At 39.9% G+C, this 16,050-nt stretch overlaps 1 protein-coding gene across 1 annotated transcript; it reads right to left on the bottom strand.

The window, feature by feature from the left end:
• Nucleotides 1-14,428: 14,428 nt before the first annotated feature.
• LOC6737939 (neuropeptide-like 2) lies at nt 14,429-15,182 on the bottom strand. Its single transcript, XM_002084722.3, has 3 exons — nt 15,038-15,182; nt 14,821-14,955; nt 14,429-14,647 (listed from the first exon to the last, which is right to left on the bottom strand). Exons 1-3 carry the CDS (start codon nt 15,170-15,172, stop codon nt 14,558-14,560), a joined length of 360 nt encoding a protein of 119 aa, XP_002084758.2. The 5' UTR covers nt 15,173-15,182; the 3' UTR covers nt 14,429-14,557.
• Between the last annotated feature and the right edge of the window lie 868 nt (nt 15,183-16,050).

Raw genomic sequence — 16,050 nt, 5'->3', positions numbered from 1 at the left:
GTTAGAAAGTTAATAAACACTTTAATAAAGTCTTCACTCCAAATATATTTGAATAGTAAGTAACTCACTTTATTATTTAATATTTGTTTTGATATTAGTTTTCTTTACTTTAAGTAAATTTAGCAACCTGTTTTTTCAAGTGTATAGCGGAAACTCGCGTCAGCTGGCAGATATTGTCCCGAGTATTTGCTGCGGATGCTGGGAAAATGAGGGAGTGGGGTAGCCATGTCAAATGCTGTGACAAAGGTGAAGTCTACCACCCATCCGGTAGTCCACTGCCACTTTGTCCGGCTGAGCTGAGAGCTGGCTTACGGTTTAAATTGAAGTGCAGGACACACTTCCTTTGAGCAGGCAGCATCCTGGAGGCAGTGCGTCAGTTCCTTGAGCATTTGATCTACCTCAATGTGCGTTGATAGATGGCCCCTGATCCGGCTGCAGAATGGGCGATGGGATACACTCCTCTTCCATTTTATTTGATGACCCATAGAATTCCAGCTCCTTTGTGCCGCAGCTCAACCAAAGTGGCCTCGAAGCAATCTGCTTTGTACACTAACTTGACAATAACTGGCCATAAATAAACAAATATCATTAAACTTAAGCAAGTGCCTGGACTCCTGGCCGCCGTTCAGGCCAATTGCTCGACCAGCAGCAGTCGACTGAACAAAACCAAAAGATATGCCAAGCTGTGGCCAAAGTGGCAACAAGGAGCCGAAGAAAGCGATGGCGGATACCAGCGATGCGGGGCAACTTTTCATAAACATTATTAACAATTATTGTTGTTAGCTGAAGTTGCCCGGATGGGTGGATTCTGGCTGCCAGGGCTCGCCTCCGTCGCGTGCAGCTAACAAGGTCCTTCTGCCGCCTCCTGCTCCAGCCTCCTGGCAAAAGTTATAAGCACGGCCAAAAGTTGATAAGAATGAGCCATAGACGTCGTAAGGCAGCCACTTTCGGCCGGAGCTCATTCGAGTGGGTGGTGGGGGAGTTCTTAACACGGCCAAGCTTTGTGCATTTTTTATAAACTAACGCCCTAAAACGCGACAGAAAACGAGAAGAGCAACAATAACGATGGGGTCTGAGCACCCTGAAGACCATGTCTGGAGTTTGCCACTGGTACATGTGGATGGGTTCGTGATTCGTGAGGCATTTATATAGAAAATTTATTGAATATCACAATGATACTTACAATACAATACATAATCGTTGAAAGCAAATATGATTACTTCAGCTACACCTTGAGTTAAAATAAAACATTAAATAAAACATCACTTTTCAAAGTTCACGATAACTTGACCGGCGTAGAGAACTGCGCTTATTAAATTTTCAGCTAGAGTTCAAGGTTGCCATCTCTAGTAAAAGTTTGTTGCAGGTTGCTACTTCCTTAGCTTGTTTATTGATGTTGTTCTTGCTGCTGCATCCACTTTTTTCAGCACTAAGCAGACAGTTATTGTTGTTGCCGCTACTTGCACATACTTCAAATAGTCTTACAGAAGTTGCACACTATCTTCTTCAGCGGAAAGTTCATAAAGTTGCGACGAAAAACGCCCACAGGTTGCCCACGTTCAACGTTCAACGTTCGCCGCTCGTCTTTGAAAGCATTGCTCATACGCCACGTTGCACGAAGGGGGGAAATTTACTTTTTTCGGGGAGTGAATGAAAGACTGAGCCAAGTCTCGCCCTCGTCTCGGGCCCCAAACAAAAGTTGAGAGCATTGCACGAAAGTTTAATTGAGAAAGTTAAGGAATTTCAATTAACTGAGGATATTTGTTATTTTTATTCCGGGGATGCCTGGTACGCGTCCTCTGTCCTTTTCCTGCTAGTGCTCTTGGTCCTTGCTTGTTGGCTCTTGTCCCTCCGATTCCGGCCTCGAAGTCTGGGCTGTAGCATTTTTTGGCCAAGTATTTTGTGTGTTGAGTCATGTGTGCTATTGGCTGGCAAGTTTTTGCCTCAATCCGGCTAGTTGTTTTTCATGTTGCTCACAGCATCGTGGCTTAATATCCCATTAAGTGGAGTCTATTAGCCAGCAGCCCTTAACTCATTTACCCTGGCGAAACATGCACTTAGGGGTGGCGATGTTTTAGCCTCGATTCTAGTCGGATATCTTTTATAATTTATACTTTTCCTTTTCCCCAGCTTGCTAGCCAATTGCCAGCTTTTGGCCAGGCAGATTCACATTGAATCCGGTCGGCTTAGTACTTAATCAGCCAACTGCAGACTTCTTTTAATCGCATTAATTGCACTTAATTGAATCTACAATCTGTTCCCGATGGTCGAAGCAGCTCTGACTAAGATTTGTGGCATTCCAACGGGTTGGTCAATCAATCAATCAACCGACCAATCATTTGCAAATTGCCAACGCCAAATGCTCGCCTTTAACCTGGATTTTGGCCTTCTGATCTCGGTTGACAAGTCGTGTAAGTTGCTCGCCACCTGCTCTTGTTTAATTATTGTTCGCGCTGCCGTTGGCTTACCAATATAGCGATAACCGCTAACGAGTTAAGTGCTTTGTACGCCCGTTGAGCGGCCGCAACCCGTTGCCCAAGTAAAACCATCGGATCCGGGGATTTCTGGCGAAAAGGGAGGAGTTCGGGGTGGTTGGGCTGTTCAAGGGTAAGCTGACATATCGTTGATGAGTTCTGTTGACCAAAGTCATTACATGGCGAATGTTGAATGATGAAAGGTTCTCCGCCCTTTCGAAACCCGTTGACCTGGATCCCAATCCCAACTACTCTGCTCTTTAAGTCGACTCTGTGGGCGGTTGTGTGTGTGGTTTTGCAAAGTGATCAAGGGTGGTGCGAAGTAGTGGAGGGAATTTAAATGCTGCGGTGGTTGCGGACAACGTGATTGAGGCCAATTCAGATATTGGATAAGCAAATAATAAGAAAATTAAGGGATTAGTACACAGCTCCTGTAAAATGAACTGAATTTTGGTATTTTGAGAATCATAGGTAAATATTTTAATTGCGTAAAATAGTTAATAAGTACATAATTATGGAAGTAAGTACATAAGTATGCCATAGTCAATAAACGCTTAGAAATGTATCCAAATATATAAAATTTTTGTTGTAGTTAACATTATATTAGTTTAGTTAAGCTTTATTAAGTTTATAAATTAATACCTACTTAAAAGGATTAAATAAGAAGAAAAGCAGTGCTATATAACGCAATGCAAGAAAAAAGATAAAAGCAGATAATTTAAGAGATTTATTTAACGCCTAAACCGATTAGTTTCAGTACATCATATTTAAGTTCGACCTATGTCGCATTATTAAATCTCATTAAGGCCATTGGGTTTGCGGGAAAGCTTGTTGATTCCACATCGCTATAATTTCCGTTCGCACACTGGCGTATAGGCACAGCTACAGCCGATAACCGATTACCAAATTCCCATCTATGGCCAACCGCAAAATGAGACCGATTTAAATGCCCACAAAATGCCCAACACCAAAAAATCGAAGGCTAATAAATAAAATAAATATTACCGAAAATGTTTCAATTCAAGCCATAAATGGTAAATGGGAAATGCCATTAAACAATTATTTACACGGCTTAGGCAACAATGAGGAAAATGAATTGCAACAAAGTGCAAATCTAAGCAAATAAATAATAAATATTTAATTCTATTTCAATTCATTAGCTAATGTAATTAGTGGACCACACCCACGTCAGTCCAAAACTGTTGTGGCAACCCCATGTAATTGGATTAAACTCGTAGTCAAAAGCCCCCAGGATAATTCGGGGTATGCCGAAACGCACCCAAGCACACCTATTATTAAGCGCACACAAACAGGACAAAGTGATTCTGCAATTGGAATAATGCAAATATGACAAAACAAAGGCGAAACTTACTGAAAATAAGCGCAACCAAGGGGAAGAGGGTTGGTCTCCATATGCGGCGGTTTAATTACACATAAAAGGCTTGCTTGTGCGTCATACAGGGCGTATGCTTAATAAACCATAGCGCAGTAGAAGAGCACATTTTTGACAAAGAGGATGGGCTTGGGAATTCGAGGAGAAATTCATTTACTTGCTTGTCTGTTTGCGTATTTTGCACATAATTCAATAAACAGAATAACGAGTGACGTGCCACAAAACTAATGAACTTAAAGAGCGACAAACAAACAATATTCCAATTCGAGTGCGTCGAGGTAAATTCGGGTGCATTCGTCACGTTTGCTTGTGTGTCTGTTTAATTAGGCAATTAAGACAAAGCAATATTATAATTGTTATACACAGAGAAACTGATTAAAGTGGGTTTTTTTTGCTTTAGCTTCTTTTAGCACAAATCCTTATGAAGAATCTCTTTAAGTTGATACTGCAACACTAGCTGTCAACTTAAGTGCAACTCCAGCCACAAATCCCCCTGCACCTCTGCAGCAGTCAGGAGTTTAAGGAGAAAGGAGCTAACATGCAATCACGTTGACAGACTCTCTTAAGTAGAAAATGCTCGGGTGCAAAATGCAGCTGGAGAAAGAAAATAATCCCCAAGTCGGTAGAGAAAAGAGGGTAGAAGTCAGTGGGGATTTTCTTCATAGCGATGGGACCAGGGGTGAAAAATTGCAGCTAAAGTACAATTGCAGGTGAAGTTTTCAGTCAAAGCTGCTTTAAATACAATCATTGAAAATATTAAGGGTAATAAACACAATCTGTACTAAGCTAATAAATATAAATAAGTTAAAAATTTAGTAAGAATATATAATTAATATCGTTATTCGATAGATGTACAAAAATTAAAGGAAACTACAATAATTTTTGAAAACATGCTGTTATCTAAAATTTCAGTATTCATCACATTTAAGACGAAATTTGTGTTGGAAAAATAAAGTTTCAACTGATTTCAACAAAAGGCCGTGAAAAAATTGCTATCAAAAACATAAATATTCACTCAATTTTATAACTGTGAGCTTAACTAAAATATAAAATATTGACAAAAAATGTGAAACTTAAGATTGCAGACCCTTCTGAAGGTACTGGCTCACGCTCTCATCTCTAAGAATGACATACACCTGCTGCAGACTTACACATATGAGTTGATCCCTGCTACTTAAGAAAAACTAAGTGAAGCATATAAGTAGCAACTAATTTTCAAGCTGATGTAACAGCAGACGACGACGAGTACGACAAAGGACGACAAAGGACCCGGCTGTGTGTGTCTGTTAGCGGGTGTGTATGTGTGTGTGGCATCCACTTTGGATCTTTTCTGCTGCAGCTTCTTGCTCTTTTTCAACTACGCCAGATGCGCTTAATTTGCGCTCATTGCTCGCCAATGCGTAAATGGAACAAAAACGCAAACGTTTGTGCTCGTTTGTTGGAAGCTGAAACAAAAATCGTTGCATACTTTCGGGGGCGAGCCGAAATCACAAGGAGTGTGCCATCGGAACTTGGCCCAAAACAATTTAAAATTACCTCACGTATGTGTGTGAAATTGCGAACGTATTGTGGGCGTGTCGCCGCCCCTTTTATCCCTCCATAGCCAATATATATGGCAGCTTATAAGTCAAGTGCACTGCCATCACCAAACTGAGAGAAGAAAGAAAGAAAACTCAACACTACTTCTTCTAGTGTCGCCAATTTAGCCATTTTATAGCTCTCAAAACTCAAAAAAATGGTTTCACTTTCGGCTGAAACTATAATTTTGAGAAATCAAGTAGACTGGAATTTCATTGCCTGCTGTAAAACATTGGGTTAATTGTTGTTTTAATTAAAAATGCGACGTAGCGTTCTCTAGAAGTAAATAAACTATTTTGCGGATATTTTTCCCCTCCAAAATTGCATCCACACTCATATCCTTTATTCTTTCCTCAACTGTCTACAGCAATTTTCGTTACAAAACTTTCGGCTAAGCAACTCGCAGTGAGAGGGTGTGGGCGTGGCAAGGGCGGTGCGAAGGCAATGCTGTGGCATTTTAAGTAAAATTTTATAGAGCATACCTTGCGGGTGCCTTTGCAGTTGCCAACGCTACGTATGTATGTGTGCGCCTAAATGGGCAGGGGCTTGGCAAAGGGGCGGGGCAGGAAAGGTGTCGGTGAGCTGAGGAATGTTACTGATGACGTCGCTAGACGACGACGAATTAAGTGTTTCGTTATTGTTGCTGGATGGGTTGTGCAACGAAGCGTGATGCAGTTCTTGCTGTGTACTTACAGACAGGCGACAAATTGGTCGAACTTATAAGATATTAAAAGGAAATTCATTGGAAAAAGTTTCAGGTTTTAATGTTTTACTTGAATTTAGATGGTCTGCTCGATGTCTTTTCAGTATGAAGGAACGAAATGGGTAATTTCTAGACATAAAGCCACTCAATGTGGTTATAAAATTATCAAAGCACAAATAAGATTATTAAAAATGGCTTTAAACAATAATCAATTTGAACATTATCTCTCCATTGTGGGCTGACCATAATTAATATATAATAAATATATAAATATATTTAATTTTCCAATTTATTAGCAAGCTTTAATTCATAGCCGTATAACATTTTCAGTGATTTAATTTTTGCTAGTATCTAGTATCTCAACCTTGAATTTATCTTTGTCGCCTGCTCAGCCAATTGTCTGACGGAGTCCGAGTGTCTAAGTGAGTTTGTCTGCCAGTCACTGTGAGTGCGTGCGACTCCTTTGCTTTCGCAGCCTGAGTTCCTTTGGTCCTGCCGGTTGTCGCTCCAGCATTGCTGTTTCCTTTCTGGCTGAGGAAATGCATTATCCACTTAGGCGGCAAGAGGGAAAAAGTGCCTTGCTGGGTTAGCTGCTACTTAGTGTGCCAGAAACCAAACCCACCGATGCCAGATAATCGCAGGCGAAGGATACGGCCATGGGATGGATACTTCATTAAACTTGTGCTAATTCTCAACACCTTTGATTGTGTGCTCTCACCCACTTGGAGCATAAAAACCGATTGACACGCACACCCACAAAGCAATTGCAGCTAGAACGTTTGTCTACTAAAGTTGCGCAGAGAAAAGAAACTTAAAACATCTTGAGTTCCTTTAAACCGAAAATACCGAAGTCTTTGAAGGTCACTCAATCCATTCGTTTTAAAAACTTTATGTGATCTGCATCTGCAAATATGTATATTTGAAATAATTTCTCAGATAATATTTCTTTCTGTGTACCATATTCTTGGACAAACACTTCGACTCTAATGAGGCAACTTAAAGTGTGCTAAACTTTCACCTGAAGGACCAAACTCTAGTGGGGTACCAGGCGGTCCGTATATTGTGTGTGATGCGAGCCGTAAAGATAAAGGCCAAAACGCAGACAGAGGCGAAGACAGATTCGGATACCGATATGGGGGCTTGGGTGGGGGTGTGGCCAACCACTTTGGGAGTCACGTGCAGCTGCTTAGCATCCAACAAAGCAACCACCATCAAACCAACCACCGAGCCGAAGCTTCAACTTCAACTCCCCCGCATTATCAACATTTGAAGTGGGGCCGGAGATTCGCTCAATCTCAGTGATTGACATGCGGGCTCGCATGATACGCATCAGATTTCGAGCCAGCATTTAAATGACAAACCAGAAATCACGGCATTAACAATATGACATTTGGGGCAATGAATTGGTTTCGGTTCAAGACAGCTTTAAGGGATTGAGTGCGAAAACTGTATGAGATGGCTTGGAGACGGCAGCCAAAGTGGTTATGCTGCAATAAGGAGAATCTTGAACGAAATTTAAAATTTCCATTAATATGTTCAAAGAGAACTAAAATATGTATTGACTTACAAATGGAAGCACTTGTAATTGAAGGTACCGCTAACTACTTTTTGCCTATTTAAGTTCGACTACATCACATAAGTTTGTCCTGTTCGAAGTTACTGCTGCATCAGCCCAAAAGTAAGGCACATCCTTGCAACTTAAGCCGAAGTGAAAGCCGTGCTGCATTTTCCGCCATCCCCTTCGAAAAGTGCAATCAATGCCAGAAACAATGAGCGAGAAAGATGAATCGTTGCGCTGACTTTTAGCAAAATTTAATTCGGCAAAAGTTATGACAAAGTTTTCGTTCAGCGCCTGCATGTTCAACTGTCAACGTTTGGCAACACCCTTCCGCCATTCCACTTTCCCATTTTCCCACTTTTCCCATTCCTCTCGCTATCCCGCTTTTCCTATTTTCCCATTGCAATGTCAGACGGAGAGCCGTGTCCTGCAGGAAGCTTTCTTGGTGAGCCGTTTGTGATATGCTGCTTAGCTCTCGAGGATTTGCCAAGCCGCTTTTGTGTTTGGAATATTTGAAAACGCGTTTTACTTTTTTATGTGCTCTGATTTTGCCTGTAAGGAGAAAAACCTTTTATTTTTCTTCCTCTTGTTGTGTGTAATGCAAATGCCAAGGAGCTCAGCACGAGGGTCTCACATATCAAATGATTTATACACAGAAAAAATTAGAAGTGATAGTGGAAAATAAATATTGTTTTGTGTTTTAATATTATATGCTAATTGAGTAACTCAACTGGTATTAAGTGGCTGTACTTTTATTTATTCTAATTGGAACACACATTTTCTCAGCATTTTGTTAAATGTAAATAAGAAAGTTATAGAAATTTTCAAAATTTTTTAATGTTTAGACTCTAAACTCCATTTTAGAACCGAATCGACTAACCCCTGATTTTTTCTCTGCTAGGGTGGCCAGGGCAAATGTCTTAAAAGCTTCCGTTCCGCCTTACATGGCATCGCCCGTTTTGGATTACACACACATGACACCCAGACAATCAATAACCATTGAAAAGCCACAAACGGCAACAGCCAAAGTATATAGGACGGGGATATTTAGTTGGGAAATCCGAAATCCGTCAGTCCCAAAAAGTATGCTTCGCATTCTTCTTTATGGGTCCTCAAACTGCAAATCGTCGACGCAACCGATGACATCCATCGAAGCCATCTTATTTCGTTTGAGGAGTGGGGACGTTCAACTTTCGTGGCTTTTTCATATGATTTGATTACATTTTCGTTTATTTTTACTGGGGTTTTCTCGTCGGCTGCACTAAGTTCAATTGACAATTGAAATACAATATTTTTATTTGTCCTGTGCAGACAGATGAAAATCCTTGCTGTCATAATAATATGAATATTATTTGCGTCTGGGCTTTTACTCTAAAACGATTTGATGTAATGGCTCGAAAAAGTATTATAGGGTTTTTACGAGTTTTTCGGATTAAGGGCGATGAAAGAATAAATGCAGATTACGATTATGCAGAATTTCGATTGAGATTTGAAGTTTGTTCTTTTGTTGCCGAAGTAAATGTAAATGTTAAACTTGCTTAAAGGAAATATATCATTTTTGCTAAATTTGTGTTTACCCATTGCCAAAAATGTTCACTAACACTCCAATATGCTCTGTCTTTGATAAAAAATGTTCTATTAGTAGAAAGCTATACTGTTTCCAACAAAATCAACATTCCAGATTGCCAGTAACTTGATCTGCATTAAAGTGAGGTGGCAAGTTAAGTGCTTGCCAACGCCGCCTTTTTCCATCAGCTCTTTTATCTGCCAACGCCCATCAAACTCTGCAATGAACTTTAGATTTTAATAAAGTGCTCACTCGCAGTACCTCTTTCCCGTCCCGATGAAGTTCACGCGTTTTAATGATGAAAAAAAGGATAGTCTGGGCGCTAACTAACACTGAAATGTGTATATCCTTTTGAGTGCGCGAAAGGAGGTGCAACAAAAAAGAATCAACTAAATGAATATGTGTTGCTTGCGCTGGCAGCTTTGAAACTGCATGAATTAATGCCACAGAAAATGGGGAGGCGACGCAGCCAGCGGCTGGGCGTGGCAGGGGCAGGTTGCAACATCAAAAGCGACAGCGGCTCCACCAGCCAAACCAAACCCAGCGACGTCATCATCATCATAGTCGTCGTCATCGCCATCGCCATCGTCGCGGAGTGCTCCAATTAAACTCAACACGTCAAACAACAGAGGCGGACATCAAGTATACGCCACGTTGTGCTGCTGGTGGCATTGGCCATGCCGCTTGCCGGGATCTGGCTCTAACGATATACTCGTTAGTCACGCGGTTAAATTTCACATGGCAAGCTGAAGGCAACACGGGCGCATCTTTTTAGTTTTAAAGCTATAACCGTCATAATACCGCAATTCGTGAACAGTGAATACCGAAAGATTTTACCTTTTTAATATTACATTTAATAATATAATATAATATATAATGCTTTAAAAATGTATGCATATTTATGAAATATTTTATTAAACTTAATGTAGGCTCTTAAAATAATCATCTTAAAACTGGTATTTATACGCATTTTATAAATATCAGAGCTTGGTTGCAATTCCGATGTGCTAAAAAGGTTTTTGGGAATTACTGCCAGCTCTTCGTATAGATTATGTTGGTAGCTGAAAAACGATATCTCCTGTAGCTTTTGCGCGTTTTTTCGCAGCGCGTGTGTTGCATGTTTTGATGGCTTGTAACTGCTCAACTGCTCATGCATATTCATGCAAAACGGCAGCCAAAGCAAACGAACCGTCGGGATTGCTGTGGGGCTGCCTGCAAATCAACGCGGCCACAGTCGAGTGCTCGCAAGGATGTCATCGAGGACTTCCTGGCCACCGCTAGTGTCTGCCGTCTGCCATCTGCCATCTGCATTCCGCAGTCTTACCGCTAAGGCAGCTGTTGCCGTCAATTTTCGTTGTCGGAATACATGAATATGCAAAAGGACACTCCGTAAGCCGCGACTCCAACTCAACTAACTCACTTGATGAGACAAAAGGTTGTGGTTTGCTCCTTCACAAAAGGCAATCAATGGCCCGAAGCTGGCGCTGAGTGGCTCAAAGAGCTCTCGGGAAATTCTATAGGAGTTTTACGTTTCAACATTGAATCACGGCGCATCCCTGGTGATCGTTACTGCAGTTTGGGAGTAAAAAAACTATAAATTCCAATAAAAATCTATTTATCTAATCTATAAATCTAGTTCGTTTTGTGATACCTATAATTATTTAACGTACTCATTTTTATCAACCAAATGTTTACAAGTTACTTTCTCGTATGTTCAAAAATCATCCAAAAGAAGGGGCTTTAAAATGTTTTTAGAATCCATATACCTTAAATAACTCCACATTATTATACATTTATTTTGCACGCATTTATTTGCAGGACAAGAGCATCAGATTTTTGCAAAGATTTTTATACGTATGGTATATATGCATATTGGTAATCGGAAAACCCACTGCTGGCCCCCCTCAATATTATTGCAGCTTACTTGTACCTGTCGCACCTTAAAATACATATTTTTATATTCGCATTTTGAATGCATTGAAATGCATGCAAAAAGTTATGTATGCATTCATATAAAGTCCTGCCAAGGAGCTGCAGAGGAACTTAAATACTTGTCATGGCAAATACTTCGATGTTGTTGTTGCTGCTGTTGCTGTTGCCGTTGCTGCTGGGCAACATGCTAGGAGCAACATCCTTCGGAAGTGGCAAGCAAATGTGTCTGTCAGCGTGACTGTGCGTGTGTGTGTGTGTGTGTGTGGGCGAGCTGCAATGTTGTTGTTGTGCATTATGTTGCATTTGCAATGCAAATGCTTTTGTGCTTTTTGTTGATGTCGCTACGACAACGACGACGATGAGGCTTATGTTGCTGCTGCTGCTGAGCCTTTTATTTCTTTATTGTGGCTGCCACATTGTGCGTCTATTCAGCTATAAATGCATGTGTGTGCGTCTCTCTCATGCATAGTGAGTGCATCTGTGCGCGTGTATGCATTTGCTTTTTGCTGTTTATATTTCTAATAAAAATGGTTCGTTATTTTATGCTCGGATGCACTGCACTAGGCATATTGAATAAGTGCTGATAGTGCTGCCAGCGTGCATGCAACAAAAGTAAAAACAGTTTAGATTGATCGGAAAAATTGTGTATACCAAAACAACCGATACTTAAGGTTACATCTTGATATTAAGTTGACGTAAAAAGAAGCTACATCTTTAGGTATTACATTACGTTATTCTTTCAATGATCTTTCTGTTAATAATTGATTGATCATTTTATGCCGCTTAAATGTGAAATAAATAAGTCGTAGTTGATTGTTAGTAGCCTTCTTCTTAATTAGTTAAACACACTCTTAAGGCCACATAATATTATTGATTTTTTAGAGTATTTTAAAATGTTATTTTTTCTAAATGTCTCATTTTCATATGAAATACGTTCAAGTTATCACACTGGCACCTCCGGCAACTTTGAACACCGAACCAACTACATTTTTCGAACGAAGCAAAGTTCCACGTGGAGTGCGTGTGGGCGTGGCTGGAAAAGCCGCCTTCCTCGCCCACTTTTTATGTGGCGCACAGAAACTGGCTGATAAACGCAAACAAATATGGTCGACAACAGCTCGAATGGGCGACGGAAAATGGTTGGCGTTGTTCTCGTTTCGGTTTCCTCGCAGTTGCCGTTGCATTCCATTAACATTACAAATGTATTCATTGTTCGCAACAGGCAGCGGCAGCAATGACGCCATTATGCGGAAATGTGACAAGTGATAGAAAGGATAATGCCGCCCCTCTGCATTTTGCCGCCCCTTCGTCCAGCATTCTGCAGCATGCGAAACTTTTGCCTTCGCCGTTGTTTTCGCTTCTTTATGCGCAAGTGGCTTTATTATTTGTTTTTCCCGCTCGCACGCTAATATGGCCAGATGTGTGTGCATATATGTGGTGTCTGGCTTACTACAGATGCTGCACACGCAACAATAAAAACGAGTGCAAGGAAATTGGGTTCGCTGGAGGAAGACTTAATACTCTAGTATACGAATAACATTAGACAAGAATTTGTCGTAACTTAATCAAATATATTTTTGATGGAGCTCAATACAGTGAGAGGGGTTTTTAAAAATAATAAAAAATATTAATAAATATACTAACGTTTTTATATGCCATTTATTTATGCACTCTAGAAAGCAATCTCCTAGTAAAAGGACTTTTACCCAATGAAAGAGAGTTGAAAACTAACAACAACAATCGTAAAAGGATGACAAAATCACAGAATGCCAAATTGTTTTCGTATTATTGTTGCCATTGTTGTCGCTGTTGTAGATGGCGTTGCTGTTGTAGTTGCAGCTGCAGTGGTAGTTGTAGTTGTAGTTGTAGTTGTAGCTGGTGCTGTTGTTGAGCTTATCGTTATTTAAATTAGCATTACAATGCACTCACACTGGCGCACGCACTGCGTGACATCGCAACCATATTGTTGCTTTGGGAACTGTTTGCTGCAACGCCGAGGAGGAGAGTTTTCCAACTAGGTTACTCCAATAACTCCGCAAAGCAGAGCATCGCGTCGCATCCTATCCGCTCATTTCAGGCCACTTTCTTTGCGATTGTGCAGCAGTATACAATGTTAATTAAATTCAAAAGGTTTTCAGAACGATTATTAGATACTGTAATGGTTACAAATTCTTCGTATCGGTTGCCTCGGCTACATAAAAGAAAAATGTTGAGCCAAAAGTATTTGCAGCGATCGATAAATAATTAAGAAAATAACTTAAAATCATAAAACCTAACCCATGATTAATTTATGTTTTAAATTGCTCCTATTTTGCTGAACGGTTCAGTTCAGTGCCATTCATTTGATTAATTTTGACCATTCCCCCACCATTCCATTCAAAGTACGAATGGTTGAGTAATCCCCGGCGCGTTTGAATAAGATAACCTTCGAGAAGTGAAACGAAAACATATATAAATTTCACGCAACAATGCCATAGAAATTGGACAAGAGATGTCCGTTGATGGGCGCACACAGGTAAGCACGACTACATAATATGTGTCTAGGCAACAATTTGGCATTATCCGCCTTTGCGAACTTCCGTTGGTGCAACCCAAAAGCTCGATACTGACTACCTTGGAAGGAGCAAAAATTCACTTTGGTATTATGCAATCGTGCGCGGAGATGAAGTTAGATTGGGCAATGGGAGGGGATTCCCTGAGATGCGATGCCGTACAAATGCCAATACATTATTCATGGTTTCGAAAGCCCTGACATATCGTCGTCCTCCATTCCCCGAGTTGGCTGCGCAAACAGGTGTGCAAAATAGCTGAAAAATATTTTACACGTGCTACCGTTTCAAAGCCAGTTGTTCTTACGAATCTCGAATCATGGCAAAAATTTTAGATTTTCTGCAATTTTCTTCGAAGAAGAGCGAGATCAGCACTCTTCAGCATCTAAAATCTTTAATAACACAGAGAAAACAGTATATATGTATGTAGGAAGTGCATGGGAAAAGTTAACCATTTCGTTTGATATATTAATAGAAATTGGCATAATAATAATAAATTTATCCTAACCAAGTCAAAAAGAAATATAAATAAAAAATTTCAGCTTGTAAAGACCAACCTAAACATCTCAATTTTACCTTTTTTAGGGAAATAAAATAGCTATTCTAGAAAGTGGAATGGAAAAATTAAATAAAAGTTAAGGTTTTAATATCTTTTAAAATAATAGGCAAATATATGTTTTTGTGCTAAAAACAACGTTTTAATTTCATTTTTTAGTTTTCATGTATGTAACAACTAAAGTTAAAGTCAAAACATTTATTCGAGTCGTTTTCGATGTAATGATATATGGCCATCCAACAACGTCTTAGGTGGATGCGGCCGGTGCCTGATGAAATGTTTCGTTAACTTTTTGAACGAAGGTAGTTATTGAATTAATTCCTTCTTTAGCGAGCTCCTAGATAGAGAGAAAAGTTCTTAATTAGAAATTTGTAAATACTTTACGGAAAATTCGTTTTTTCATAAATTTATAATGGATAGAATGAGTTTTAGCGACTCCACGAAAAATGACTATTAATTACTTAGAACTCGATTTATTTTGTTATGATTAAGTATTTGCTTTATAATTACCTCAGCCTGCTTCGGTTCAAATTCCTTTATCTTCTCAGCAAGTTCCTTGATACTAGCCGCGGCCTTGTCAATGTATTCGTTGATGATATTGGGCTGGGCGGGCTCCTCACGGGGGACGCGGGCGGACAGAGCCAACTGAAATCAAAGTGGCACATTGTAGTTAATCTCTGAAAATGGGTCCTGCGTCTGTGTGCCAGGACTTTGGGCATTAACTTACGGCGAACAGGGCGAAGACGAGGATGCAAAGTGCGAGCTTGGCCATTTCTGTGTTGGTTTGTTTGTAACTGCTGTGGAACTCTGAACTAGAGAACGATGACTTGAGTACTGATTGAACCTCTGCCAAACTACTCATAACGACACCTCGTTTTGCGCAGCAGCCGACCGAATTTGAGACCGGCTTATCGGCACTAGGAAGGCCGAGCGTTTAGAGCTACGGAGCTGACCCGTGATAAGCGTAATTTTTTCCGTAGCATGCTGGGATAGATTGCTTCGCCTAACAGCTGAGCGTCTACTTGGCTCAAGAATGTCTACATTTGTTTAGTCACAGAAGATATCCGCTTTAGGCAACCGCCAAATAGTTAATCTCTGTAGCATTCAATGGTCCTCGATTTCAGTATTCTAGCACTTGGACAGCAAATAAGATTTAAATATATAATTTAAGAATATTTTGTTTGAATTTCAACAAGAAATAATTATGGAATTACCACTGTAAAAAATTTTGAATATACAGTTCTTACAATGGGTGCTTATCATTTCAATGGCTCGCATTGCTAAGCTGTTCTGAAGGCCTTTCAATCCAGCAATCGGAAATGTTTATCTACTTTTATTTTGTTTTTCATTAAACACCAAATAATTCTAATGTTTTTGTAATAATCTTTTTTTAAAAGTTAAATATATATTTATATATGTTTAAAGCCAAGAGAGAACGCTGTAGTCAACTTTCTGTACGATTAACAGGTATATAATCAATTTTATAATATACTATAATTTCCATTTTACCGGCTATCAATGCAAAGCACGTGGCACGTGATAAGGTTTTTATTGAAATGCTTGATAAGGCGCCCTACATTCCAAATTATGTAATTGTATAAAATAAATATTTATAATACTTGACGACGCAACCCGGAAATTTCCAACGCCAAGCTAAGTTGGAGAAATCCAAATGCGATTGGACTTGGACAAACCAAACACCGCTTTTAGAATGTTTAACCAAAGCTACTCTTTTAGACT

This window comes from Drosophila simulans, chromosome 3L (genome assembly GCF_016746395.2).
Source record: "Drosophila simulans strain w501 chromosome 3L, Prin_Dsim_3.1, whole genome shotgun sequence".
NCBI classification, from domain to species: Eukaryota; Metazoa; Arthropoda; class Insecta; order Diptera; family Drosophilidae; genus Drosophila; species Drosophila simulans.
The sequence above is the reverse complement of the archived record's forward strand: the minus strand, read 5'-3'. Positions and strand labels throughout refer to the sequence as shown.

Excerpts from the sequence above, each read along its gene's own strand:
- LOC6737939 (XM_002084722.3), bottom strand. The coding sequence starts at position 15,172 with ATGAGTAGTTTGGCAGAGGTTCAATCAGTACTCAAGTCATCGTTCTCT. Across the intron at positions 14,956-15,037 it reads TCGTCTTCGCCCTGTTCGCC|TTGGCTCTGTCCGCCCGCGT; the intron begins GTAAGTTAATGC and ends CTTTGATTTCAG. Across the intron at positions 14,648-14,820 it reads TTGAACCGAAGCAGGCTGAG|GAGCTCGCTAAAGAAGGAAT; the intron begins GTAATTATAAAG and ends CTCTCTATCTAG.